The 27871-nt window shown below is 46.5% G+C and overlaps 1 protein-coding gene across 1 annotated transcript; it reads left to right on the forward strand.

The window, feature by feature from the left end:
* The first annotated feature begins 4012 nt into the window (after positions 1 to 4012).
* On the forward strand, positions 4013 to 27791 carry CCDC187 (coiled-coil domain containing 187). The gene is made up of 16 exons (XM_087944271.1): positions 4013 to 4113; positions 7408 to 7788; positions 9266 to 9346; positions 11343 to 11471; positions 11982 to 12583; positions 13152 to 13246; positions 13494 to 14137; positions 14706 to 14775; positions 19041 to 19129; positions 19934 to 20073; positions 20540 to 20727; positions 21587 to 21665; positions 21885 to 22028; positions 22942 to 23060; positions 24931 to 25109; positions 26304 to 27791. The coding sequence occupies exons 2-16, from the start codon at positions 7413 to 7415 to the stop codon at positions 27752 to 27754; spliced, it is 4386 nt and encodes a 1461-aa protein (XP_087800397.1). The 5' UTR covers positions 4013 to 4113; positions 7408 to 7412; the 3' UTR covers positions 27755 to 27791.
* Positions 27792 to 27871: the final 80 nt, after the last annotated feature.

Genomic DNA, 27871 nt, shown 5'->3' on the forward strand with positions numbered 1-27871 from the left:
TTCCCACCGTTCCCCTTTCCATTCCTACACAGCTCAAACTCGCCGATGGAGAGGCACCTTTTAAGGGGAGGGGGTTAAATCTTGCCCCCTTGAAGCTGCCAACTCTGCTTTCCCCTGTCCATCAACCGTGCCAATGGGAAGGCTCGGCCATGATAACCGTGGAGCACCGGTGGTGAAAGTGGCAGGAATGGAGGGGCCCTTCCCCCTCCGACTTTAACAGCCATCTAGGAGGGAGACTTTACTTGCAAGTTCACCTGCCACACCTGACTTCCAAGAGGCTATCGAGAGCATCCCATCCACCTTTTTTCCCTGGAGGAGCAGCAGGAAACTCCCGGCGGGCCACTTTCCGGGGCTTCTTCCCCTGGCAAGACATCTTCATCCGCGTCGAATTAAGGGGCACGATCTCTTGTGCCTCTGAAGCAAGCGGGCGAGGACGGCTTTCCTGGCGGCTGGGGCTCACCCCCACCCCCGTATCGAGGGACTGACGCCTTCGCCAAGCGCCCTCCCCGGACGCCGACCCATTCTGAAGCAATTTCTATAAAATAAACTCTCTAATCAGGTAAATGATCCCATACGCTAAATTGCTGCCTTGCAGCTGCTCGAGTTAACCTGCCTGCTTTTATTCCCCTCACCCCCCCCTCCCCCAGAAAGTGGATGCGGGGGGCAGGAACACCCAGCAACTTTGTTGTCCCAATGAGAATCCAACCTGGATCGGGGAGACCCACTCCCTTGCGCAATCAGGCCATGATTAAGCCAGGATCTGATATGATTTGAGGAGTGGGGGGACAGCCATGTTCTGGCTTTGACCGCAGCTGCCTGTGGGGCTCCCCATCCCATAGGGGCCTCTTCCAGCCCACGGGCAGCCAGAACTGACCCCCCCCCGAGCTGGTTGATGGTCAGTCCGTAGCTTGAGCCTAACCTCAGGGGTGGCAAGCCCCATTTCAAGGCTTGATGCCTGGGACAAACCACCGTTAAGCAATATCGGCCAAGACAGCCGTGATGCAGGAGGTCTGGTCCCCTAATGCACGGCTCAGTGGAGGGTGGGTAGCACCGGTCATACGCCCCCCCCACCTACCCCAATCCAGAGCCCAGCCCACCTGCTCTTTTGACCTATGGCATCTCCCTTGCAACCTGGAAGCATTTATGCCTCTGAAATGAATCTGTTTCGGGGGGGCAGGGGAGCGGATGGGGGTTGGGGGGCCGGTACAGCGGAGTCCACGATGAATTTGATTCCTTTCCTGGCTGATTGGGTTTCCACTTCTCCAGACTTCCTGTCCAGCTTTTTCACTTCTTATCTGTGGCCGGTTAAAGGCTGCCCGCCCGCTGCCCCCCAGACCTGGAAATTGCTCTCTTCTCCCCCACTCCCCACTTTCTCTCCCTCGGGGGTCCAAAGCCCCCTCCCCATTCTGAGCATTGGTACCAGGCAGGGAAGGGACCCCCTGTCGGTTCTGATGAGCCAGTTTGTCTTGGACTCGACTCCGGTGAGGACAGCTGGACCCAAAGCCTTCCACTCCCGAGGCCTCCACCCTCTGCCCCTTCCCTCCTGGCCTGGCCCTCCAGACTGACCCCTTTTGCCGAAATCAAGACCCCCTTCCCCACCTCTCCTCTGGTCAAGAGGCTCTTAGACTGCAAGCTCTTGGGGGCAGTGGCTTCTCTGCTAGCAATGGGATTCATGCATCCTGCCCGGATCCAGGTAGGAAGCCCCCCCCCTAAGGTGCTTTGTCAAAAGGCATCCGGGCTCTCTTGGTTTTTCCCTGAGGACGTTTCGCTTCTCATCCAAGAAGCTTCCTCGGTTCCTATAAATCCTTCCATTCTCCCCCCAGTCAAGAGCTGATGAAGCTTCTTGGATGAGAGGCGAAACGTCTTCAAGACAAAAAAAAAAAAAAAAGAAGTCCAGTTGCTTTTTGATAAAAAGCACCTTGGGGACAACCATGACCTGGATGACTGAGGATCTCTATAGATATCCAGGTTGGAAGGTAGCCTTGAGGGCATCTAGCCCACCCTTCTAACGCCTAACCCTCACCCTGGATTGACCAAAGAGTCTCTTTTCTAGGTTAAGGCGGACTGTTGCTTGAAGCCACAACTTCCTTGTAAACGAAGAGAAGCATCAGAAATAAACCTCCACGGCAGCAACAGCCTCTGCTGGAATAAATCTGATTTCTCCACCGCAGGAAATTTGCAAAAGTCTTCAAAAAAGTCTTCAAAGGAAGCGGCAGTTCCAGTTGTCTTCTTGGTTGCTTTTGGGTGCTACCCCTCCCCATCACAAACCCTTCAGGGACGGTGCTTGACTGCCCCTCAGTGGCTCAAAGGGGCTTTGTCACTCAATTCATCGATGCCTGTCATGGGAAGGGGTGGGATGTAACACTTTAGCCAATCCTTCCTGTGAAAATTTCCTTGCCTCGACTCTCACCCCTTAAATAATACTGTACCGTTTCTCATCCAATACGATTGAGAAAGGCACTTAATAGCAAGGAAAAGTTGATAAATAGCCTGCAGACTAATATATTGTGATCTGTGATCATATTAAGATCATATTAAGAGCAACTGTGTTCTCTTCACTGATGATATAAAGCTATTCAACACCACAGACAATACTGCTACCCCTCCAAAAGACCTCGACTATGTATCAGAATGGTCAAACAAATGGCAAGTTCAAATCTTAACAAATAAATGCTCTGTCTTACATATTGGCAAAAAAAAAATATCAGAAAATAAAATACAAGCTGAATAGTCAAGCCCTTGTTGATGATCCAAACTCTGCCAAGGACCTTGGAGTACTCATCTCTAATGACCTAAGTGCTGGAGCCCACTGTAACTACATAGCCAAAAAGGCATTAAGAGTTGTTAATCTAATCCTATGTAGCTTCTTCTCTGGTAATATCACTCTACTAACTAGAGCATATAAAACACTTGCTAGACCAATACTTGAATACAGCTCATCGGTCTGGAACCCACATTACGTATCTGATATTAACACAAGAAAGTCCAGAAATATTTCACAAGAAGACTTCTCCACTCCTCTACTCGTTGCAGAATACCTTATGCCACCAGACTTGAAACTCTAGACCTAGAAAATCTAGAACTATGCCGCCTTCGGTCCGATCAAAGTATAGTATATAAAATTATACATTGCAATGTCCTACCTGTCAATGAATACTTCAGCTTCAACCATAACAATACAAGAGCACACAATAGATACAAACTCAAGGTAAACCGCACCAAACTTGATTGCAGGAAATACGACTTCAGCAACAGAGTGGTCAATGTCTGGAATACTCTACCTGACTCTGGGGTTTCTTCCCCAAACCCCCAAAACTTTAACCTTCGCCTGTCTACTATTGACCTCACCCCTTTCCTAAGAGGTCTGTAGGGGGGCGTGCATAAGCGCACCAACGTGCCTACCGTCCCTGTCCTATTGTTTCTTTTTTATTTTTCTTATATGTATCCATTTCATGTATTCATATGTTTATACTTATACCTGTTATCTTATAATCGCTTGTCAAAATAAAATAAATAAATAACTTGACTCTGAGAAAGGCACTTAATTGCAAGGAAAAGTTGATAAATAGCCTGCAGACTAACATATTGGGGTTCAGAAAACCTGAGCAAGATTCCCTCCGCGGCGCCACTGAACCCTTGCAAGGAACATTCTGATTTAACTGGCACTCAGATTTAACAGACTCCCTGAATGGTCCATTCAATCAGGGTTTTCTGTAATCACACCCCTGAAATCACCCAAGGCTGAGCCCCAGAGAAGGACGGTGTACTAACTTTGGGGGCGCAGGAGGAGTGCATCCATTAGGTGGGGTTCCCCTCCTCTTGTGTGTCTCCTCTTGTGCCCCTTTCTGTTTGACCCTCTTCCTCCTTCCTATCCTGGGCTCTTGCTGGCCAACTGAGCAGCAGAGAAGCCTGTTGGGGCGGTGAGTGTGCATTTCTTTTGTCAGCTACCCTGGGTACCTGCCCCCAAACAAAGGTGTGTCCTCTCCCGCCTCTCCCGCCGCCATTCAGGGCTCCTGCCTGTCCCTCCACTGCCTTCAGAGCTGCTGTTTGCTTAGAGGGAGAAGGAAGCGAGAAGGGAAGGTTCGTTGGAGGGTTTACCTGGCTGAAAAGCAGGTAAGGCAGCTGTGAACGGTCCTTAGCATCCACGCAGCACCCCTATGCTCTGTCCCTAACCCCACCCACCCCTGAGAGGGACCAGCTAGAGAGGGAAGCCGATGTTCCTGGGTGTTTTGCATCAATTCAGCCACATTCCCAATAACTCCTGAGCAAGTTTGTTGTGACTCTTGACTCGGGAACTTCGTCCCCTGGTAAAAAGTGACGCTTTGCAAATGTAAAGCATCTTCCCCTCTTGCGAAGTGTCTATACGGGTTCCTCCCCAAAGACCATAGAATTATCGAGTGGCACGGCGGGAGGTCATCTACTCCAGCCCCTGCTCAGAGCAGAATAATCCACTATTCTTTTGCATGCAGCTGTGACTTTGAGATATAGCTTTTAGTACCTTTAGGTGCTTTAACCCTAACAAGACAGACACAGACTTCAGAGAGTAATTAGGACTGCAGAAAAAACAATGGCTACCAACCTGCCTTCCATGGAGGACCTGTATAAACTGCATGAGTCAAAAAGAGGGCTGTGAAAATATCTACAGACCCCTCACATCTTGGACATAAACTGTTTCAACTCCTTCCCTCAAAATGACGCTATAGGGCACCGCACACCAGAACAACTAGACACAAGGACAGTTTTCCCTCGAACGCCATCACTCTGCTAAACAAATAATTCCCTCAACACTGTCCAACTAGTTACAAAGTCTGCACTACTATTACTATTAATGTTCTCATCACTCTTTATCACCCATCCCCTCCCACTTGTGACTGTATGACTGTAACGTTGTCACTTGTATCCTTACGAGTTAGATTGACTGTTTCCTAGTATGATTTGATTGCTTATTATACCCTATGACTATTATTAAGTGTTGTACTTATGATTCTTGACTTTTGACGAATGTATCTTTTCTTCTATGTTCACTGAGAGTATTTGCACCAGGACAAATTCCTTGTATGTCCAATCACATTTGGCCAATAAAGAATTCTATTCTATTCTATTCTATTCTATTCTATTCTATTCTATTCTATTCTATTCTATTCTATTCTATTCTATTCTATTCTATTTCTATATTATCCTATCTTCTGTTCTATTCTATCCTATCCTACCCTATTCTAAATTCTATTCTATTCTATTCTATTCTATTCTATTCTATTCTATTCTATTCTATTCTATTCTATTTATTCTATTCTATCATTCCTTCCAAAGATTCTAGCCATTCTATTCTGTTCTGTTCTAATCTCGGAGGCATTCTATTCTATTCTAAATTCTATTCTATTCTATTCTATTCTAATTCTATAAAGAGAACATCTCCTTTCCAAAAGCGAGAACATCTCTTTCAGTAGTCAACACACACAAATGAACAAGGGTTAATGCCAAACAAACAATCCAGCAGAGAACAATAACTCTAATCAAGAAGACACCAAAGACCAAACCTCAAAATAACCCTGGCTGGGCACACTACAGTTTATAAAGCGGGGAGCAAAACCGCACCCTCGGTTGCAATGATGGCCTAGTTGGGTCATGAAATGTTTTGCAAGCAAACCACCAGCCCGAGAGAGCACCAAGGACTCCACAGTTCAACTCTTGAAGTTACAGAGAGATTTTTTATTGGGATTTATGCCATTTGGCTGCCTTATTTACAGGCTGATGTCACAAGGTAAAAAGACCATCCGTGGCTGTTGAATTCATAACCCTGAGCCATAACGGGTGATGTAGAAATGTGTAAACAGAAGCCAGGGCTCCTTCTTTGCTCATAAATCCCCACCCGCATCTCTTACGGAGCAAGTGGTGGGACCAAGAGTGGAATAGGAGGCTCTTGGTCGATGCCTGTGACATCGCAACCAAAGGTCTGTCGGCCACCTGAGCCACGGAAGGCTGGGCTGCATGAGTTCCCCTTCTCCACGTCCATGGCAGAGGTTATGGAGAAAAATCACCTTGGGTCATCACCACCGGTTTCTGGCATGCCCAGGCATGTGTTTTGTAAACACAGCTGCTGGGAGTGAAAACATGCACCAGAAGCTTTTTAACTGCCAGCCTCTGAACGAGAGTCCAAAATGCACCATTTGTTCTCCCTCCGTGGACCGGAAGAAGGGAGAGAAGCGGTGGAAATTGGAAGTCCATGTGACGCTGTTGACAATGGCCTGGGGGACTTTGTGGTGTGGTTTTGGTCACACCAAGAAAGCCGTTGGTTTGTTTGTTATCAACGGGGTAGTGGGTGGGGCCATTATTCCGTTTGGTAATAGTTTTATTTCTGAGCTGCAGTTTATTCGGCAGCCATATAAATATTCTCAGTAAGTTAACAGATAACAGATAATCAGAGTTGGAAGGGACCTTATAGGTCATCTAGTCCAACCCCCTGCCCAAGCAGGAGACCCTACACCATTTATGACAAATGGCAGTCCAATCTCTTCTTGAAAGCCTCAAGTGATGGCGCTCCCACAACTTCTGAGGGCAACTTCTGTTCCATTGGTTGATTGTTCTCACTGTCAGAAAGTTTCTCCTTATTTCCAGGTTGAATCTCTCCTTGTTCAGTTTCCATCCATTATTCCTTGTCTGGCCTTCGGGTGCTTTAGAAAATAGCTTGACCCCTTCCTCCTCTCTGTGGCAACCCTCAAATATTGGAAGATGCTATCCTGCCTCCTCTGGTCCTTCTCTTCACTAGACTAGCCATGCCCAGTTCCTGTAACCGTTCTTCATATGTTTTAGTCTTTAGTCCCCTAATCATCCTGGTTGCTCTTCTCTGTACTTTTTCTAGAGTCTCAACATCTTTTTTACATTGTGGTGACCAAAACTGGATGCAGCACTCTAGGTGTGGTCTTACTAAGGCTTTATAGAGTGGTATTAGTACCTCCCTTGATCTTGATTGCATCCCCCTGTTAATACAACTTAGGATTGTGTTGGCCTTTTTTGGCGGCTGCTGCACACGGCTGGCTCCTATTTAGCTGCTTGTCCACTAAGACTCCAAGATCCCTCTCACAGTTACTGCCATTGAGTCTGGTTTCACCCAGTCTATATGTCCACTTTTGGTTTTTCTTGCCTGAGTATAGGCAAGTATACTTTACTTTTCTCTACATTGAATTTCATCTTGCTAGATATGGCCCAGTGTTCTAGTAAATAAAATAAAGAAAGAAAGCCAACCTTTAATGATAAATAAGGGGGTTGGACTAGAAGACCTCCAAGGTCCCTTCTAACTCTGTTATACTGTTAAATGTAAGCTCTGTTTGGTAGAATAGACTATGAACCTCTCCACTGGAAGGTTTTTTTTTAAAAAAAATCTCTTGACATCCTCCTTACTCTCCACAGAACCAATGTTGGGTCCTGAATTCTGGAGCCGGGCCCATGCGTCAGGGCAAGAAAGAGTCAACCGACCCTCCTCCGTCCACCAGGAAAGGAGGGTCTCTTCTCTGGCTGCAGATGGCGTCCCTTGGAATGACCCTCTGCGCTCGCCTCCTGCCCTGTCTCGATCCCTGGCATGCAGGATCAGGTGTCTGAAGGAGAACAGCCCTTGTGATAAGAAGCTGCGGGCTCTGAAGAAATTGATCCTTGCCCAGCGGCGCAAATGCATCCCTCACCTTCCCGAAAAGAACAGCCGGAGTCTCCCCTTGGAAGGGGAATCTCGGAGCGTGAAACCTCTGAAGAGGAAGGTCTGCAAAGCTGGGGCCTTCTCGGCTCCAGCCTGCCCAGGTTAGTCTAGGACAGAGGTTGCCAACCTTTTGGACCTCAGGGACCACCGAACTCATAATTTTAAATCCCACGGACCAGAGACCCTGGGAAAATCCCCCCAAAAGCCTGCAGGAAAGTTCCCCGCCCCGTTTTCCTACCAATTGATCATATTTTTTTTATTTGGGATCGCAGGATACCATCTTCAGCTCTGTTCTCGGGGGAGAGAGAGAGAGGGAGAGACTTTTGGCTTCATGCAAGGAAAGCAGCAGAAGCAGCAGAAGTCTTTCTTTCCCTCCCCCAAACTCCGCCAAAAATGAGTCTTTGCTGGTGCAGCCTCTTGGAGCAGGAGGCCTTGCAGGGTCCCAAAGACTTATTTCTGGCGGAGTTTGGGGGAGGGAAAGAAAGTCTTTTGCTGCTTTCCTTGCGTGCAGCCAAAAGCAGAAGAAAGAAGCAGAAAGAAGCAGCCCAGTGGCCAGGCCAGGCGTGTGGGGCGAGTGGAGCAAGTTTCCCCCCCCCCTCCACCCTTTCCCCCCTCCCCTCACTATCTCGTGCTGTTCTCGACGCAAGCAATGCAAGCCTTGTGTTCCTGCACAGCCTGGATTAATTGCTTTGGAGGTGACATTTCTCTGTGAACCACCCAAATTTTATTGCGGACCACCAGTGGCCCCTGGCCCACTGGTTGGCAATCCCTGGTCTAGGATGCCTTATTCTTGTCTGCTTTCGAAATGGGAGGGAGCTCTGCTATCAGCCCCCACGGGACAGTTCTGATTGTGAAACCACAAGAACAAATTCGACCGAGGCTGGTTACGACCGAATCTTTCAAATGTGATTATGATGAACCCTCTCCCCTTCTTATGCGCCAATGAGTCAGGGAGACGTCGGCCCGAGATGCTTCTAGACAATATCGTGTTGTTCCGGACTTTTTTTTTAAAAAAAAACCAGTTCAACCTCTTTTGCTTAAGTAACAGCTCCTGCATATTTCCACGCAAGTCCCCTTCCTTGCTCCCTAAGCTGTGGCTTGCCTGAGCTTGGAACATGAGTGGTGGCCTTGTTGTGTCCGTAGAGCTGCATGCATTCATTTTTAATAGCAATTGCAACAGCACCTAGACTTATATATAGCTTCCCAGTGCTTCGCAGCCCTCTCTAAGTGGGTGACAGAGTCAGCCTATTGCCCCCAACAATCTGGGTCCTCGTTTTACCAACCTCAGAAGGATGGAAGGCAGAGTCTGGTTTAACTGTACACAACCCTTTCCCGTCGCGTCTCCTCTTGGTCACCCATATTCAAACTATCCACTATTGACCTCACTCAATTCCTAAGAGGTCTGTAAGGGGCGTCCATTAGCGCACCGTTGTGCCTACCGTCCCTGTCCTATTGTCCCCTGTTTATTTGTACCTATTTCCTGTATTCTTACTCATGTTTATACTGATGCCTATTATCTTGTTAAGCGATTTGACAAATCAAATAAATATCATGTGTGACCTTTTCTCTTTGGCGAAGGTCCCAGTGAAAGAACAGGAAAGAAACTCAGAACCGGCCAGAACTCCGCATCTTCTTCCCGGAAGGCGGAGAAAGAGAGAGGTGAGGTCACTTGACAGACCCAGAAAATGGTTTAATGGTCGATATGGAGGGCAGCTCTCTGGGCCAAAAGAAGACAGGGGAGGGAAATGGTAGGGCTGAAAGGCAAAGGGAGAGACTTGGATGCTGTCAATGGTGGCAGGCAGATAGAATCGTGGATAGGGAGGGGCCTTGAAGATCCACTAGTCCAGCTTTCTGCTCAAGACAGGAAGGCAGGCAGGCAGGCAAGAAGGAAAGAAGAAAGGAAGGAGGGAGGGAGGGAGGAAGGAAGGAAGGAAGGAAGGAAGGAAGGAAAGGGAAGGGAAGGGAAGGGAAGGGAGGGAGGGAAGGAAAGAGGGAGGAGGGAGGGAGGGAGGGAGGAAGGAAGGAAGGGAGGGAGGGAGGAAGGGAAGGAAAGAGAGGGAGGGAGGGAGGGAGGGAGGAAGGAAGGAAGGAAAGGAAGGAGGGAAGGGAAGGGAAGGGAGGGAGGGAGGGAGGGAGGGAGGGAAGGAGGGAGGAAGGGAGGAAGGAAGGAAGGAGGGAGGGAGGGAAGGGGAGGGAGGAAAGGGAGGGAGGGAAGGAAGGAAGGGAGGGAGGGAGGGAAGGAAGGAAGGAAGGAAGGAAGGAAGGGAGGGAGGGAAGGCAGGAAGGAAGGAAGGAAGGAAAGGGAGGGAGGGAAGGAAGGAAGGAAAGAAAGGAAGGAAAGGAAGGAAGGAGATAGGGAAGGGAAGAAAGGTGGAAAAGCAAAAGAGAAGGAAGGAATTAAAAGTAAATAATTTAATTTAATAATTTTCCCCAGCTGTCTCCCCCCACCCCCACCCTCCAGCCTTGCCCCCTCCTGCTTTTTGTAATGGATTGTTTGAAAAATGGCCGGGGTCTCCCTGCTAAGAGGGCAGGTCATAATTGTCCCGGGGCTACGCGAGGCATCCATCATTGTAGCTGTCAGCGTCCCTGGAAGGCTTGGCCGGCCATTAAGTGCTGTCAGTGACGAGGTAGGGGAGATGAATGAGGGGTCGCAGGTCGGAGGAAAAGCACCCAGAGGTTTGATGAATTGGAGATTTGCAGCAGTTAACAAAAAATTAAGTCAACCTGGGGGTAAAATATTCATGGAAAGAGGAGCCAGCATTGCTGGGCCCAATCCGGTGGCTTTTAGCCCTGGGATGCTCTTGGCCAAGGGACTTGGCCAAACAGACTCATAGTTCTGAACCTCCAGCAGGGGGCGCCAGAAGCCTTCTTGCTCTGCCAGCTACCGTCAATCCTAGTTTGGTAACATTTCTCATATTGGATCTCCAAGTGTCAAGGTTAATTTCTCTTTGCAGAGCCGCCTAACATCATAGGGGTTGTTGTTGTTTTTTTGTGAACAACTATCCCTGATAGTTGTGCATTTTTGTGCATTGAAGGAGTTATGCATTTTTTTTGTGTGGGGTGAGTGGGAGGTTTCCTTTAGATTATGACCTGTGGACTATGACTCGCAGAATTCCTGAGCCAGCCATGGATTGGTTTATAATTGTTGAAAACTTTGAAAGTTGCTTTTCCCTCCTCTTTTTTTAGCTGATTTTCTTTATTTCTTATCTTTCCTGTCTCCTTCCCTCTCTTCCCACCTTCTTTCATTTATTTTATTTTTCATTTATTGTTGGTACATAAGCGCATCAACGTGCCTACTGTCCCTGTCCTTTGTTTCTTTTTTATTCGTATCCATTTCATGTATTCATAACCATGCTTATACTTATACCTGTTATCTAATACTTGCTTGACAAATAAATTTTGCCTTCCTTCCTTCCTCCTTCCCTCCATCCCTCCCTCTCATTCTTCTCCTTCCTTCGTCCCTCCCTCCCAATCTTCTTCCTCCCTCCCTCCCTCATGCCCAGTCCTCCCTCCTTCCTTCCTTCCTTCCTTCCTTCCTTCCTTCCTTCCTTCCTTCCTTCCTTCCTTCCTTCCTTCCTTCCTTCCTTCCTTCCTTCCTTCCGTCTTTCTCATGGCCTCTGCCTGTTTCTGAAAGCTTTCTCTGTTTAAATTCCAGCTGTTGCTTTATTTGGAGTATCTGCTTGGAGGGAAGGCCAAAAACTGGCTAGAAACATTCTTGGCCCACCACTGAACTATCCAAATCTGAAAACTGAACTGAAAAGCAAAGCAAAGGAGCCCCTCCAAGGTACTTTTAGATACATATAAAAGCTTATATATTTCATTTATTCTGGTTCAGGTCTTGCTGAAGGGAGTTCTCATCAAATTGTCATGATATGAGGGGCATGGAAAGATAATGTCTACCCTTCCCTTCCCTCCTTCCTTTCTTTTCATCCCCTTCATTTTTTCCTGCCTACCAACTGTCCTTCCTTCTTCTCTCCTCCCTCTCTCCCTCCCTTCCTTCTTTCCACCAAGTGCACAGAATACATTTCCAAAAAGGAGACATTCAGAAAAAAAAAAACACAAGATATGCATAGAAGTTCATCATGTGTTTTGTTTTCTCCCTCTTTTGATCAATTAGTTCCTAAATTTCTAGCCAAGGAGAGGAGAGCAGGGGAGGTTTTCCTCCTGGGAGCAATCAGTTCTGAGTCCTGGTGTGCTTTCATTACTGATAATTCTGAGGGTCTTTCTTTCCTAATCGACCAAATTGGGACGGCGGACAACAGGACTGAATTGGGTGTGCATTTTCCCCCCACAGAATCTCAGGGGGATCCGTTCACACTATCCCAGCCTGAGACGAAGAAGACAAAACAAGAGAGACACGCCACCCAACTAAACCATAAATGGAAGGATCCTGGCTGGACACAGAAATGGACCAGAAGGCATCAGAAAGCTCCAGATACAGAGAAGAAGAATGAAAACCATCCAAGATCAGCAGAGAGAGCCAGAAAAACAGGATCTACAAAGGGTTCCTCTGATGGATTGAAGACCACACCTTCTCCTAAGATCCAAAGTGCACCTGCTAAGATGACGGGCATGAGAAAGACCTCCAGGTCTGGTGAGGGAAGACAGAATGGATGGAAGAAAGAACGCCAACCCACAACCACATTGGCGGAGGCCAGGAAGAAGCCCTATAGCCCCGAACAGCTACGTGAGTTTATGGACCAGAAGGCCGCTGAGAGAAATAGGAGGCTCCAAGAAGAGAGGAGGACCTCAAAGCAAGCCCAAGAAGAGAGAAACAAGAAACTTCAAGAGGTCTACCGAAAACAGAGAGAAGCAGCCAGCAGAAGAAACCGTTGTGCAGAACAGCCGAGAGAAGACTGGGTTTCCATAACACCCACCAAGAACATTCTTGATTTGGTAAGGACATTGTGGTGGGAAAGAAGTCACAAATGAAGGAAAGCTTTTGTTAGAAAGTCCCATGCTAAGATTGAGTCCTGTCTAAGCCATGCAGTTGAATGTTATCTCAGAAACCGCAGCCCACACCAGCAGTTTGTGTAAGACGCTAAACTGTAATTTATTGAAATTCATCCAGTTGGGTGCGCTCACAGGAAATGAGGTGCAAAGCTTCCAACCATATTTAGTCTACTGTGTTGCATGAACTCATCTGATAGTTTTCGGGGAGAGAAAAGTACAGGGACCCCTCCACTTCTGACCATTCATTTAATGAGTGAAGTTACAACATATGGAAAAAAAGCAACTTAGAACTTTCTCGCATTTGCGCCCATCGCAGGGTCTCTGTGGATCAAAATTTGGGCAGCTGGAATGATGCATTTGTGATAAGAGTAGAGTAGAGTAGAATAGAATAGAATAGAAAAATAGAATAGAATAGAATAGAATAGAATAGAATAGAATAGAATAGAATAGAATAGAATAGAAATGAAATATAAAATTAATATAAAATCATTCTTCTTGTTTTAAATTTTAGAAATACCCAAGTGGACAGCCTCCAGGAAGCACTGACCCCAAAGGGGTTTGTCGAGTATCATGGGCTCTGCTAAGGAAGGAGCCAAAATTCAACAGGTACGTGACAATGATTTCCAGTTGCTTAAGCATGCAGAGATGCGGCAGAGGTATTTAATTAATTAATTTCTATAGCCACCCAACTCAACCAAGGGACTCTGGGAGTCTTATAATTCCAGAAGTATAAAACAGTTTTAAAAACATGAGGCGTTATTCGAACTGTAACATTGGATTTATTGGTTGTTCAAGAATAAGAAAAGAGATTTGATGTGTTCTTTTCTTTGGAATTCCGTTGTTGTTCCATTAGTGTGTCGGACTTGGAGCCAAGGATGGACAAAACAGGACAAGTGGCTCCAATGCTGGGATTATGCACCTCAGTGATCCCTGAAGGTCAACTGAAGAGCCCTCTGAAACTCAAACAGGTAGACATCTCCTCCTCTTGGGCAAGCCATTGCTCTCCGAGTCCTTTTCATCTCTGGAGAGAGAAAGTTATTGGCATGGAGACGCCATTCTCCTTGGACATCTCTACCTCCCCTTCTTACAGAAGAAAGCAAGACAGAGTGAAGGCCATCCACAACTTAGCTAAAGATCTCAATGAGCGATTGGGGAGAGAAATGGAGAGGTTACAAGCCAACAAGGCCTCAAGGGACCAAGGATGTCCACCTGGAACGCCATCTAAGAGGTCTCAGGTGACTACTCCACCTGGAGTTCCTCTTGAGAAGTTTGATGCTCCCGAAGAGGCAGAGTCTGTTTGGGGTTCAAGACCTTTATTGAATCCACCAACGTGTCCTCAAGAAAGGGCTGGTCTCGAGAAGGGGTTAGGCATCCCAATGGTCAAAGAGGGGATCATCCAACATCTTCTGCCAACTGATGGGGGCGGCCTTGAAGTGAAGCAGATGGACTTGGCTGAAAGAAGGCAAAGCAGGATTGAAGCAAAAGAGCTGAAGGAAGGTGGGTAGAGAAGCTTCCTGCATTGCCCTGTGAAATGTGAAATCTCTACTGGGCTCAATGCAGAACAAAATTTCCTGCATGTGGATTTCAAGATGATTTATTTCCTTATTTCCTTCCTTCCTTCCTTCCTTCCTTCCTTCCTTCCTTCCTTCCTTCCTTCCCTTCCCTTCCTTCCTTCTCTTCCTTCCTTCCTTCCTTCTCCTTCCTTCTTCTCCCTTTCCTCCCCTTCCTCTCCTTCCTTCCTTCCTCTTCTTCTTCCTTCCTTCCTTCCTTCCTTCCTTCCTTCCTTTTCCTTCCTTCCTTTCCTTCCTCCTTCCCCTTCTTCTCTTCCTTCCCCCTCCTTCCTTCCTTCCTTCCTTCCTTCTTCCTTCCTTCCTCTCCTCTCTGTCCTTCCCTTCCTTCTCTCTTTTTCTTTCCTATCTCTTTTCCTCCCTTCACTCTCTGTCTCCTTCCCTTCTTCCTGCCTGCATGACAACCAAAACTGACACTTCAGGAAGTTAACCACAATATATAAAAACAAAATTAAGTTTACCCAAATCAGTTAAGAACTTGTGTCGTTCTTCCCAAGGTCCTGCTTCAGAGATGGGATTTGGGGAGAAGGGCCCACCTGGCCCCCCAGCCAGCGTCTTCACTGGAAGGTAAGCAAAAGCCAGCTCTTGTGCAGTTTCACAGGTGCCCACAAGATGGGGCTGTTGACCTGCTTAATGGGGCCTCTTTGCAAAGGTGCCCAGGTTATTCTCAGGTAAATCTCAGGTGTTCTGAGCCGGAAATGGGGGCCTTCTGATATTCCTCAACTACAAATCCTAGCAGCCTCACCCAACCCGACTGCCAGCAATTTGGCAACCTCTTGGAGGCCAGGAACTCCAGGTTGTCAAAGGTGGGGACCAGAAGTGGTATTCAGTAGGTTCTGACCAGTTCTGGAGAACCGCTAGCGGAAATTTTGAGTAGTTCGGAGAACCACTCATCTGAGGATGAGAATGAAAAAAAAAATCACCTTTTTTTGTGTTTCAAGTAACATTTTTCTCCCACTGTCTACCTCCACTGCTTCTCCACCAAGCATGTTCAACCATGGTTGACTTCATAAGCCATCATTGGCTGGGGTTAAACCACAGGTTACCCCAAAGCCAGGTAAGTGATGTATGTTAGCAGAACCAGGCCGTCTTTTTCCTTTCTTTCGCTTTCTTCCCCCGGAATTTGCTCTGGCGTGAAGCTTTCTCACGACTACAATGCCCATCATCCTTTCTGAATGTCCTGCCCTGCTCCCGAGAACCTTCTCTGGGTAAAAATGGGGATATTCAATTATGCCACCCTTCTAGCAATAATTCCTGGGCCGGGAGAATCTGTTTCAGCATATGGTAGGGACAGAACCGAAGTCTCTTGATTATCTAGCTCCTCTAAATCCCCGCTGATCCCTTTTCTGCTCAATCTGAATGAGAGATTAACCAATTGGATCCCGCAGATTTATTTACTGCAGTTGGTTTCACTCAATTTTAAATGTGCACGAGCTGAGCTGGGATCCTGTCCTTCCGTGTTCCAGCTTTTGGATACAGAGAGAAGGAATTATACTGTATATCAAGGTTGGATGGTCAATTTCATTGAATGTGAAATTAAATTTGTTTAATGCAATGGCCATTTGAAGTTGTGACGGCACTGGACAAAGGGACTTCATGACCGAACAGGGTGCTTAGAGTTATGCTATGGACGGTCATGTGATCAGATTTCGGAGGGTTGGCAGCTGGAATTTATTTATGACCATTGCAGCATACAATAGTCACATCATCCCCATTTGCGACCTTCAGTCAATCGATCAGTCGATTTCTGGCCAGCAAAGACAATGGATGATCTGGGGCGTGGCACAAAGGCAACACAGTCACATAAGTAAGAAGAGTCCCTTTAATACCTCCAAATTTGCCCCCAATGTCCAGTTCCCTTCGGCTGGAGAAAAAAATTCTCCCAAGAACAGTCTTTAAGTGGAGGAAATCCAGTCCGAAAACAAAGTACATACAAACTGTAAATAAAAACCCACACAAACCAAGCTGCAGCAATTAACTAGACAGGGCAGGAGAAGGAATTGCAGGCTTCAAAGGCCAACAAAACACACACAGTTGGGAAGACGCCAGGAACACAGATAAGCCTCAACGATACCAGATAATTCACGATTTGCTCTCAACAACTTTGCTGTGTGCAGCTTCCCTTTTTAAACACTGTGTTCCCAGCTCCAGCTAATGAAGGGAATCAGGGCCCTTTCTTCCCCCGTAAGCCACGCAACTCACGTTGCTCCCTTCTCCATCCCTTCCTGCGTGCCCTAGGATGAACAGAGGGTGGGCCTGGGTCTTCCTCTGAATTTTCTCTCCCTTGCTCTACCTCTCCGTTGCTCTGCCAGCCAGACTGTGCCCTTTCCCAGTTTCTTCTACAGCCAACGGAGCCACACTCCCACTCCCTGTCAGCTGCTCAGCCTCCCCCTCCAAATCAGATTCCGACAGAGGCATGACAGGAAGCCAGATTCACTTAATGACCATATAATCCTCCTCACAATCACAGTGATACATTTAAGGACCATGCAAAAAGGGTCATGTACAGGTTGCCCTCACCGCCACAACTGAGCCCCAAATTTACGTTGCTGAGGGAGAAATTTGTCGCGCGAGTCTTGCCCCAATTTTACGGTTTTGCTTGCCACCTTGGCTAAGTGAATCACCGCAGTTGTTAAATTAGTACACCTCACTTAGCGAGGGAAGTTCAGGCCTGGACTATGGTCATAAGTCAAGGACTACCTGAATTGTGGGACTGATGGCAGATAATTGTTGGGCCCTGGACAGCAGAAAGGCAGGAAGAAGCGTTTCATCCTTTCTTCCGTATTGAAGTCACAATGAAATGTGCCCTTGCAAGGTTGCTTGGTGCACAGAACAACACATATTGTTCTTTTTAAAGCAGGTCCCTGAAATGCTGCAGCACATGGGACACCTCTCTAGGCAAGATTTGCCCTCTGAGAAAGGGAAGAAGATAGATAGATAGATAGATAGATAGATAGATAGATAGATAGATAGATAGATAGATAGATAGATAGATAGATAGATAGATAGATAGATAGATAGATAGATAGATAGATAGATAGATAGATATAGTGATAGATATAGTGATATAGTGATAGATAGATAGATGATATAGTTATAGATAGATAGATAGATAGATAGATAGATAGATAATGATAGATATAGTGATAGATAGATGATATAGTTATAGATAGATAGATAGATAGATAGATAGATGATAGATATAGTTATAGATAGATAGATAGATAGATAGATAGATATAGTGATAGATAGATGATATAGTTATAGATAGATAGATAGATAGATAGATAGATAGATAGATGATAGATATAGTGATAGATATAGTGATAGATAGATGATATAGTTATAGATAGATAGATAGATAGATAGATAGATAGATAGATGATATAGTGATAGATAGATGATATAGTATAGATAGATAGATAGATAGATAGATAGATAGATAGATAGATAGATAGATAATGATAGATATAGTGATAGATAGATGATAGATATAGTGATAGATAGATAGATAGATAGATAGATAGATAGATAGATAGATAGATCATCCCCACGCTCCGGTTTATAAGCCATTCCTCTCCCTCCACTCCTTTTCGCTCTCTCCCACTCTGCTGTTTCTGGGTCATCCTGTGAGAAGGGAAGGGGGGTGGGAAAAGCTTATTAACGTGAAAAATGAAATGAGATTTTTTTTTTGCTAAGCAGATTGCTGATTGGAATAAAAACTCGCCCCTCCCCTGTCTGTCTCCTTCGACTCCCTGCCCTGGGAAACATCTGCCCAGACTTTATCTCCTTGGCTTTGGGCTTCCACCCCATCAAGAAAGGCCTCGTTTTCACACATCCCTCACTAATCGGTTTAGCCGAGGCCTCCGCGTCGTCGTGTCGCAGGCTGCGTTCTCTGCCCCAGGCCCCCAAGAATAAAAGCTTTCTTAGCCCACCTCCTAAGCCCCTTTTTTCTCAACCCTGACCACTTGAAGATGGCTGGACTTCACCTCCCTGTCAGGCCCCTCTCGGAATCTGATTCGGAGGGGGAGGCCGAGTAGCCGACAGAGAGTGGGAGTGTGGCTCCGTTGGCTGTGGAGGAAACTGGGGAAGGGCAAAGTCCGGCTGGGCAGAGCAGGGGAGAGGTAGAACAAGGGAGAGGGAATTGAGAGGAAGACCCAGGCCCACCCCCTCTTCATCCTAGGGCACGCAGAGAGGAACGGAGAAGGGAGCAACGTGAGTTCCGTGGCAAGCTGTTGGGAGCAAATTTAATTGTGAATTTATCTGGTCTCATCGTGGCTTATCTGTGTTCCTGGCGTTTTCCCAACTGTGTGACTTTTGCCATGCTTTCAAGTCTGAACGTCCTTCTCCTGCCCTGTCAAGTTAATTACTGCAGCTTGGTTTGTTTGGATTTTTAATTACAGTCTGTATGTACTTTGTTTTGGACTGAATTTCCTCCACTTAAAAGCTGCTCCTGGGAGAGGTTTTTCTCCAGCCGAAGGTAACCTGGACATTGGGGGCAAAGTTGGAGATAAGAAAGGGCCTCTTCTTGCTTATTTGACTGTGTTGCCTTGGTGTCATCACACACCCAGAATTCCCCAGCCAACAGAAAAACTGCTATGAGTCACATTTTCAGTGCTTTTGTAGTCTCAAAACAAAATGTTGTAAGTCGAGGACTAGCTGTAGTTGTTCTTTGGAATAGGTGGGGGTTTGGTGGAGGCCACTGTGTGTGGGTGGGTGGGAGTGAGACAACCAGATGCTTCCAAGATGCAATTTTAAGGATGGAGCAGGCTGTTTCGGCTATGTGAAAATCCAGCATCTGAATTCACTTCTCTCTCTCTCTTTCATTTTAGTGGGTCAATCCACACCCTGGTTGAAATTCCAAGGGCTTCTCTGAAGAACAACCAGACAGAAGGAAGCAATCATCAGAAGAAACCTCCAGGTAAGATGTACAGAAAACAAATGCATAAGTAGACATATGTCTCTTTGGGTCTACTCTTTGGGTTAGCTTCATCAGAGACGCTTCCATTCTTCCGTCTCAAAAGGTTGAAGGAACTTTTAAACTCCTGAGATTTTTGGAGGTCCCATCTTCCTCAACCTTGTCCCCTTCTTAAATATGGGCGTTCAGCATTTATGGAAATTGGCAGAGGCCACTGTTTCTCCACTAGCAACTTCTGGTTGAACTGGAGAGTATCACTATAAATTATTTTGCCTGCCAAAAATGAATGGGTGGATAGGTGGATGGAAGGAAGGAAGGGAGAAGGGGAAGACAAAGGGACAGGAAGGAAGCAATGAAAAGAAAGGAGGAGGAAGGGAGGAAAGAAAGGAGGAGAGATGAGGGAAGGAAGGAAGGGAAGAATTTTAAAAAAAATCATAGTTCCATTTCTTAAATCACGCCAATATTTTTCTCTCTTAAACTTGTAAAGTAACGGCACGAACTGAATTCTAAAAACCCAAAGGTGGATTAGTGCAAAATCCAAAGAGACTAAAACTGACCAGCCGCAGAAAGCAAGATGGACAATGGGCTCCCAACCTTTGTGATTTCATCTTGAGTATTCAGGGAAGAGCTGGAGAAAAGCCAAAGTTAATGATTTAGTATGCTTGGGCATCATATATGATTACTGTTGCATTTTATCACAATGCTCTACAAATACCGATGGACCAAGGGAGAGAGATACATTGCATTAAAAAAATAAGGGATGCCAAATACGGAGGCTTGGATGTTCTACTTTTTTTTTTCCTCCAGAAAACCCAGCAGGACAAGGTGGGCTTCTCATCACAGCCCAGCACCAGCCCTTCGGTTTTCCTTTCCCGTCAACTAATTTGCCTCCTGGAAAAGCCAGTGCTGGAGAAGATCTGTCTGAGCCCACAGATTCAAACAGCCAGGTAGGGGGTGGGCTGAGGCCCTTCCTCCTGTCTCCTCTCGGATCTACCCTTTTTGATGATGATGATGGTGCTAATGATGTTACTGTATCTGTTCACCTGAGTCCGACTTTTGGCCATTCTACGGGCCAGGGTCTCTCCATTTATAACCTGAGCCAACTGTCCTCATTAATAAAAAGAAAACCAACCACCATATTTTGGTGCAAGGATTCCCAAATCCTTTTGGCATCATCCTTCCTCTGGATTTCCTCCAGGCCTGACACCATGTTAGCCAAGGCTGGGTTCCCACGAATGAATCGGGTTCATTCCCCTATTTGCCATGGGGATGTAGCCATCCCTCTTTGCTAACCTGGGGTTTAGGCTTCAGAAGGGTTCTGGATCCCTTGTGTGGTCCAGGGGGAGGACAGGTTGCCTGGGCAACGGGGCATCATCTAGGGCATCTTTACCTGAGCTGTGTTTCTGTCCTCAGTGGAGTGAGATCAGCCAGTTCTACGGAGGAGCCAGTTCCTTGGGCCGGCTTAGCCTGACCCTGGTGGAACAATCCTTGAGGGAAGAGGAGCTGCGAGCCCGGCACCAGAGCGCCCTCCTCCGGCTGCGGGAAAAGGCCCTCCAGGAGAAAGCCCAGGCGGAGCTGGCCTGGCTGGAGCATGGGGAGCGGTGAGGATACATTGTGCCCCACACAGTTCCCCCTCTTATGCTTACCTCCCCTCCCACCACGGAAATACTGACACACCTCTGGTATTACACAATATCGACCCACAAAATGATGTCATGGGATCATCATGCCTTCCATCAAACACTTTTTTTTTTCTAGGTAAGCAATGTTAAGAGGAGGAGGTGGTGGAGGAGGGAAAAAGAGGAGGAGGAGGAAGAGGAGGAGGAAAAAAGAGGAGAAGGAGGAGAAGGAGGGAAAGGGAGGAGGAGAGGAAGAGGAAGAATAAGAAGAGGGGGAGGAGGAGGAGAAGAATAAGAGGAAGAGGAAGAGAAGAAGAAGAGGAAGAGGAGGAGGAGGAGGAGGAGGAGGAAGGAAGGAAGGAGGAGGAAGGAAGGAATAAAGGAAGGAAGGAAGGAAGGAAGGAAGGAAGGAAGAAGGAAGAAGAAAGAAAAAGAGAGAAAGAAAGAGAAAGAAAGAGAAAGAAAGAGAGAGAGAGAGAGAGACAGGAAATAAGAGGAAAGGGAAGAAGTAAGATCTTGATTTAAATGACTGTAGGAAGGTAAAAGATATAATCAATGATATTAAATGGTCCTGAAGTTGGTTGGAGGAGTTTATAATCTTGATTTGAGGCAGAGCAAAAGTTGGTATTTTGGACATCAAGAAGTTTTTTTTTTAAATTTAATCATTTAATTTTTTTAGCCGTTCAACTGCATGGGATTCTGAGCAGCAGTTCTGCCTTTCAATGGAGAATGTGTGTAGGTTGTGTAGTCCTGGGGGAGGGGGGGCATTGGTTGACTGGATCCCAAGGATCGAAATCCACTTCCCAACGTTTGAGTTCAATCTTTTGTTTCCTGCTTTCAGCTCCCCAAACAGCTTGCGGGGCCCATCATCCACAGCCGAGAAGCAGCTCTCCATCCTAACTAGGCTGAAGCAAGAGCAGGTGATGTATCTGGGGAGGGGAATGGAGGAGGGAGGTGAGGCTGGAGGGTTTGTTAGCCCTGCGAGGTAGTCCGGGTAAGAAGCCAGACCAGAAGCACCAATTCTTGTCCTAATTGCAAAGCTATATTGATAGAATCTTGCAAGACTGAAAACATTTAAAAGGGCGTGGAAAATGGTGCAGCGTTGCCTCACGGTCTCTCTCCACGCGCCTTCTCTGCAGGCAGAAATCAGACACCTGCAGAACATCGGCCGAGCTGCCCACCAGGAGCGGAAACTTCTCCTCCAACAGCAAAAGGAGCTCCTGGAAGTGCAGAAGACAACCACGCGGCTGTGGCTACAGGTGGCTGAGCAGCTGCCGCACCAGGTTTGTGATGTCTGTGCCAAAGGAGCTGTTGCTGCTCTTCTCCTCTCCAGCTTTCAAATTATGAGAAGCCACCTGAGATGGGAGCTCTGGACCACCCTTCCTGTCTTCTAGTTCAGGGGTCGGCAACCTTTTGGACCTCAGGGACCACCAAACTCATCATTTTAAATCCCGTGGACCAGAGACCCTGGGGAAATCCCCCCAAAAGTCTGCAGGAAAATTTCCTACCCTGTTTTCCTACCGATCGATCGTTCTTTATTTGGGATCGCAGGATACGGTCTCTACAGCTCTGTTCTCAGGGGGAGAGAGAGAGAGAGAAAGAGAGACTGTTGGCTTCATGCAAGGAAAGCAGCAGGAGTAGCAAAGTCTTTCTTTCTCTCCCCCAAACTCCGCCAGAAATGAGTCTTTGTGAGACTTGTCGCACCGGCGCAGCCTCTTGGAGCAGGATGCCTTGCACGGTCCCAAAGATTCATTTCTGGCAGAGTTTGGGGGAGAGAAAGAAAGACTTTTGCTGCTTTCCTTGCATGCAGCCAAAAGCAGAAGCAGAAAGAAGCGGAAAGAAGCAGCCCGGTGGTCAGGCGCGTAGGGTGAATGGGGCAAGTTCTCCCCTCCACCCTTTCCCCCCTCCCCTCACTACCTCGTGTTGTTCGCAATGCAAGCGACGCAAGCCTTGTGTTCCCACGAAGCCTGGATTGCTTTGGGGGGTGCTTTGGGGGTGACATTTCTCTGTGGACCACCAAAATTTTCTCACGGACCACCAGTGGTCCCCTATCCCACTGGTTGGCAACCACTGTTCAACACACACACCTGTACTCAGGTAGGAAGCCCTTCACCATTTCAGACAAACGCACAAAGCATGAATGAAGTTGAGATCACCCTAAAGAAAGTTAGACAGGTTTTCTCTTCCTCTTGCCAGGTTTCTGAGAATTATAACCCTCAAGGAGTTGGAGTGCCGAAAAAAGAAGAGTTTGAAACCTCTTTCAAAACCTATTCGGGGAGAACAGAACGGAGGAGCAGCCCTGAAGCTGACAAGAAGTGAGGAACCGTTCCTTCATGTTGGTGAAAAATTAAGATTTTTGCAACGTTTCTGACAGGTGACCACCAACGAAGGAGAACTCACCATCCCTTTGCTGCTAAGTAGCCATTGTGCTTTTGTGTTAATTGTGTTTATCTCAGCAAGGCAATTTGTCTATGAAAAGGGGGACTGAGATAAAACTGCCCAGAAGTGAATCATTACTTCTCTCTTTGATTTATTCAAAGGGTTGGTGTTGTTGTTTTTCCCTGGGTTTCCATGGCTGATCTTCTCCTTGACCCCTGCCCTTGAGCGGTCCTGATCTTTGAAAGCCCACCCTCTTGCAGATATTTGAATGAATGGGGTTGCTTTGTGATACCCACCCCTTTCTCTTTCACAAATTTCCCTTCTGGCCTTGTCACTTCCCATTCAGAAGCCTGGACGGATACGTGGGAGGCGGTCTGTTTGGTTAATGGAGACCCTTGCCAATAAATCTTTGCATGAAGCGGATCTATAATTCACGCTGCTATTGATTATAGGTCACCAGTACCTTTAAAATGGATTGCTGGCTTCAACTGCACTCTCTCTGATGGAAGGGCTGGCTGGCGTGGTGGATAGAGAGAGAGAGAGAGAAGGACCTCATCCATCTAGTTGTTTTGGACAATGCGAAGTCTTTTAGCTGGACTCCTGGTGAAGATCCATAACAAGGAAACATCTCAAGCCAACAAGAAAATAAGTCCAGTTGCTGTGACTCCCCTTCCAGGCAATTCTACCTGGATGAATAACAGAATAACAGAGTTGGAAGGGACCTTGGAGGTCTTCTAGTCCAACCCTACACCATTGCAGACAAAGGGCTGCCCAGTCTCTTTTTTGACAGTTTCCAGAGCAACCACAACTTCTGAAGGCAACTTCTGTTCCACTGGTTAATTGTTCTTATTGTCAGGAAATGTCTCCTTAGTTCTAGGTTGGTCCTCTCTTTGATTGGTTTCCATCTGTTGCTTCTTGTTCTGCCTCCAAGAGCAACAAAGGTGATTAAGGGACTAGAGGCTAAAACATAAGAACGGCTGCAGGAATTGGATATGTCTAGTCTAATGAAAAGAAGGACTTGACAGTGGCTGTCACAGAGAAGAGAGGCCTGATTTATTCTCCAAAGCACCTGAGGGCAGGAAGAGAAGTAAGGGATGGAAACTTATCAAAGAGAGGTCCAACCTAGAAATAAGGAGAAATTTCCTGTCAGTGGAATAGCTTGTCTCTGCTACTTATGGGTGCTCTTATCACTGGAGGTTTTTAGCAATAGCGATAGTGCTTAAGACTTACATAACGCTTCACAGTGCTTTCCAGCCCTCTCTAAGCGGCTTACAGAGTCAGCTTATTGCCCCCAACAATCTGGGTCCTCATGTTACCCACCTCGGAAGGATGGAAGGCTGAGTCAACCTTGAGCCAGTCAGGATTTGAACTCCTGGCAGTGGGCAGAGTCAGCCTGCAATGCTGCACTCTAACCACTATCTGTTGCAAGCACTACCTGTCCTTGTCAAAGGCAAGAGACTTAGAACGGGTGCCCTCACATCCTCTAGTTAAGAGCTGGCCCACTTGAATATTTGGCAACTTGCCTAGGTAATCCACCCAATTTCAAGCCACCAAGGTCACCCGGTCATTACTGGAAAATGTTCTTGCCCACATTGTACTTGATTAAGCCGGTCAGAATCAAACTTCTGGCAGTCGGCAGAATTAGCCTGCAATACTGCTCCACCACAGTTCTTTTAAGAAGAGATTGGGCAGCCATTTGTCCGGAATTCTGGGCGTTGGAGTTCACCCATCTTAAAGCTTGCCAAAGGTAAGAAACATGGCATTCAGCACTCCCTCTCCAATTAATTCAGGCTGGTCTCTTTATAGACATCTGGCTGAATCAAAGGACATTTTGCCACTGGAGAATCGGGTGGCAGAAGGATCTGCCAAGTGGAAACCAGGAAAAGGAGACCCGTCAAAGGTATTGGAAACTACAATCCAGGATCTATATGATCCTTCTGGTCAGAGAACCCAGGATCAAGCCCTTGGAGATGGAAAAACAGCAGGTAACCCATTTTTCCAGTTTCTGACAAAAAAAATTAATTCTCCCTTCAGATGAATGGGTTCCCTTAACAATGGCAGTGTTCACTTAATGACTACGATCACGGGGATAATGCAATGGTCGTAAGCGTGAAAAACACTCCCTAAGTAACTTTTTCTTCAGTGTCGTCGTAAGTTCAAACAGTCAGTAAAGGAACTGTTGTAAATCAAGGGCTATCTGCATAGCTTTGGTTCGCTCCTGAAAAACATTGAAGACTTTAAAGAAAACATTAAAAAAAACTTTAAGGAAGAGCCCCCAAGCCCCCAATTCCTTGAGTCTTTGGGGACTCAAGTGATGGGATAAGAGAATTTTATTTCCAGAGTTGAATAGAAAATGGCTGGTTGGTTGGATTTTTCTGGATGGAATCAAGCCAGCATTTCTGGCTACCCACAAAACCTTTCTAAGCAATTTGCCAACCAACATTTCCTCCTTAACCTTCCCTCTGTAAATTATGTCTTCCTGAAAGGCTCCTCAAGGAAATAATAAATTAAACTCGGAGCTTGTGATGTCTAATTTGTTCTGGCCACTTCAATCACCCTTTAATGCAGACAGAAAGAGCCTCAGTTTCCCCTTTGATGACTAGAATGTCCTGCTTGACATCTCATTGGCGTAAATCACGCGAGAGCCGAAATCTGTCCGAGTTTATTAGGGGATATGATTATGTGGCTTCTTCAGAAAACAAGGCAGAGCTTATTCCGTTTGGGCTGTTAAAAATGTGCTTTCTTCCGAGATATTTCCAACATAATTTAAGAGGCTGCATTTAAAAAAAAAGAAAAAGAAATCCATCTATGTGAGAGATTTTGCTCTCTAAATATTTCCAGCAGTTCATATTTCTTCTGCCTTCCCATTCAGCTTATAGAAACTAAATCCAGATCTTCTATCAGAGGCATTTCTATAATTTATTAGCCTTGTAGGTGCCTCGTCTGTAGGAAATTATAAATATTGAGTCAGGAATTACAGTTCCACAGAACTCTACTTATTCACAATATTTCAGCATGATGAAATGCCATTTTTGCCGCAAAACCTCACTTAGAAAATGTATCAAGTCGGTTGTTGCACTAATAGAACAATATTAAATAATAATAGGTTGGAGAAACACTGAGAAATCTGATATTAAGACCTAAAATTAAATCAGTTTCCACACTTCTGCTGTTTCTAGATCACTCAGCCAGTCGAGGAGAAAAAGAACAAAATAAGGGTTTGACCAAGAATTTCCAAGAAGACCATCCTGGTTCTCCACTAGACAAAAGCCCAGGTTTCGCTTCTGCAGGATCTTCTTCCATACCTCGTGGTTCCTGTCCTTATCCAGAAAAGTCACTGTCTGGTCTTGAATTCCATAAGGGCTATGCAGTTCTCGTCAATCTCTCTGGAAGTTCTCCTTCTCCTTCAGATTTAGAAGATGATGGCCTACAAGACACAGACGTTAGCCTCCCTGAAGAATTCATCTTCCAGGAACCCCTCCCTGATCACCTGGGCGTCTCTACACATCACGAAGCTCCAGCGGTGCCAAGGATAGTAATAAGCACAGAAAATACTCTGTCCTTCTCTGAGAAGAAACCTCAGGGGCAAATTTCTGGTCGGGATCTTGAGTCAAAAGACTCAAAGTGTGCTCTGTGCAGCCAGGAAAAGATCTGGGAAAGCACACCTGGAACAGAAAGGTTGGTTGAATCTGGTTCTGTTATATTATCCAACAGTGGAAGGCTGCAGGGGATCCCTTCTCCTGTGACAAAAAAGGACCACGTTCATACGCCAACTTTGAGAAGCAGTGCAACTTCTTTGAATGCTTCTGAGGAGCTCTCCTGTGCAGAAAACGGTGGGGCCGAGACGACTTCTCAAAGCCCACTTGATCCAGGGATGGCTTTCTCCTCCACCAACGATCCATTTCAGAGTCCTGAGGCTGAAGGAAAGAAGGATCCCGTGCCTTCTTTTAATGTAACTGGAGAAGATGTTGAGGATGAAAATCCATGTCAGGAGGCAACCGTGAAATTGTCACCAGATGCTTCTCTGAACTTTGGCGCTCCTCAAGATTCTGAAGACCCCCTACATGGCCCAAAGCCTTCATTGTGCCATAGTTTTCCAAATTCGTCTGATCACCTGCTGGTTTCAGAGGACAAACCTGGCTGTGCCAACCGTTCAGTGGATGAGTGTGTATCCCACAAGCCGGATGAAACCAGTCTCCAACACAACAAAACAACCGTGGGCAACAAGGACCTGGCTGAGGAACATCGAAAAAGTTCTTCAACCAAGAACCAAAATATAAATGAAGCTGGAACGACAACGGTTCCTTTAAGTTCTCCTCAAGAGGGCCTCCTGAAAAATGAAGGGGATGCCATGCTTCTTTCTGAACTGGAGGATGATGTGGTGTCTCCTGTAGATGAAATGTTGACTTATGGAAGCAGCGATCTCCCATCTTCAACTGAAAAAGATGTCTCTTCCGGGAGCACAGATCTTCCAGCTCCACCCGAAACCCCGAGTGGAAAAGATGACAAGGTCAACTCCAGCCTCGATTTCCCTTCTCCACCTGATCCAGTGGTATCTTCTGAAGCTGAAGAACTTTCCTCACTTTGCGACCTCCCAGCAGAAGGTGTAGGGTCCTCTCCTCATGCCTGAGCAGACTCTCTCTCTCTCTCTCTCTCTCTCTCTCTCTCTCACTGAGCAACTGAAATGTCGAAAACGGGGCTGGTGAGGGGCAAAACTGGCGCATGCCAAAATGGCGACGCATTAAAA

Source organism: Notechis scutatus, chromosome 15, assembly GCF_049901735.1.
Source record: "Notechis scutatus isolate UNSWTSFEM ecotype Mainland chromosome 15, rNotScu1.2, whole genome shotgun sequence".
Classification (NCBI taxonomy): domain Eukaryota; kingdom Metazoa; phylum Chordata; class Lepidosauria; order Squamata; family Elapidae; genus Notechis; species Notechis scutatus.

What these genes read in the sequence shown, in the direction of transcription:
- CCDC187 (XM_087944271.1), top strand. Translation starts at nt 7,413, where the DNA reads ATGTTGGGTCCTGAATTCTGGAGCCGGGCCCATGCGTCAGGGCAAGAA. An exon ending in CTCGGCTCCAGCCTGCCCAG is followed by an intron (nt 7,789 to 9,265) that starts GTTAGTCTAGGA and finishes TCTTTGGCGAAG; the next exon opens with GTCCCAGTGAAAGAACAGGA. An exon ending in GCCAGCGTCTTCACTGGAAG is followed by an intron (nt 14,776 to 19,040) that starts GTAAGCAAAAGC and finishes CTTTCATTTTAG; the next exon opens with TGGGTCAATCCACACCCTGG.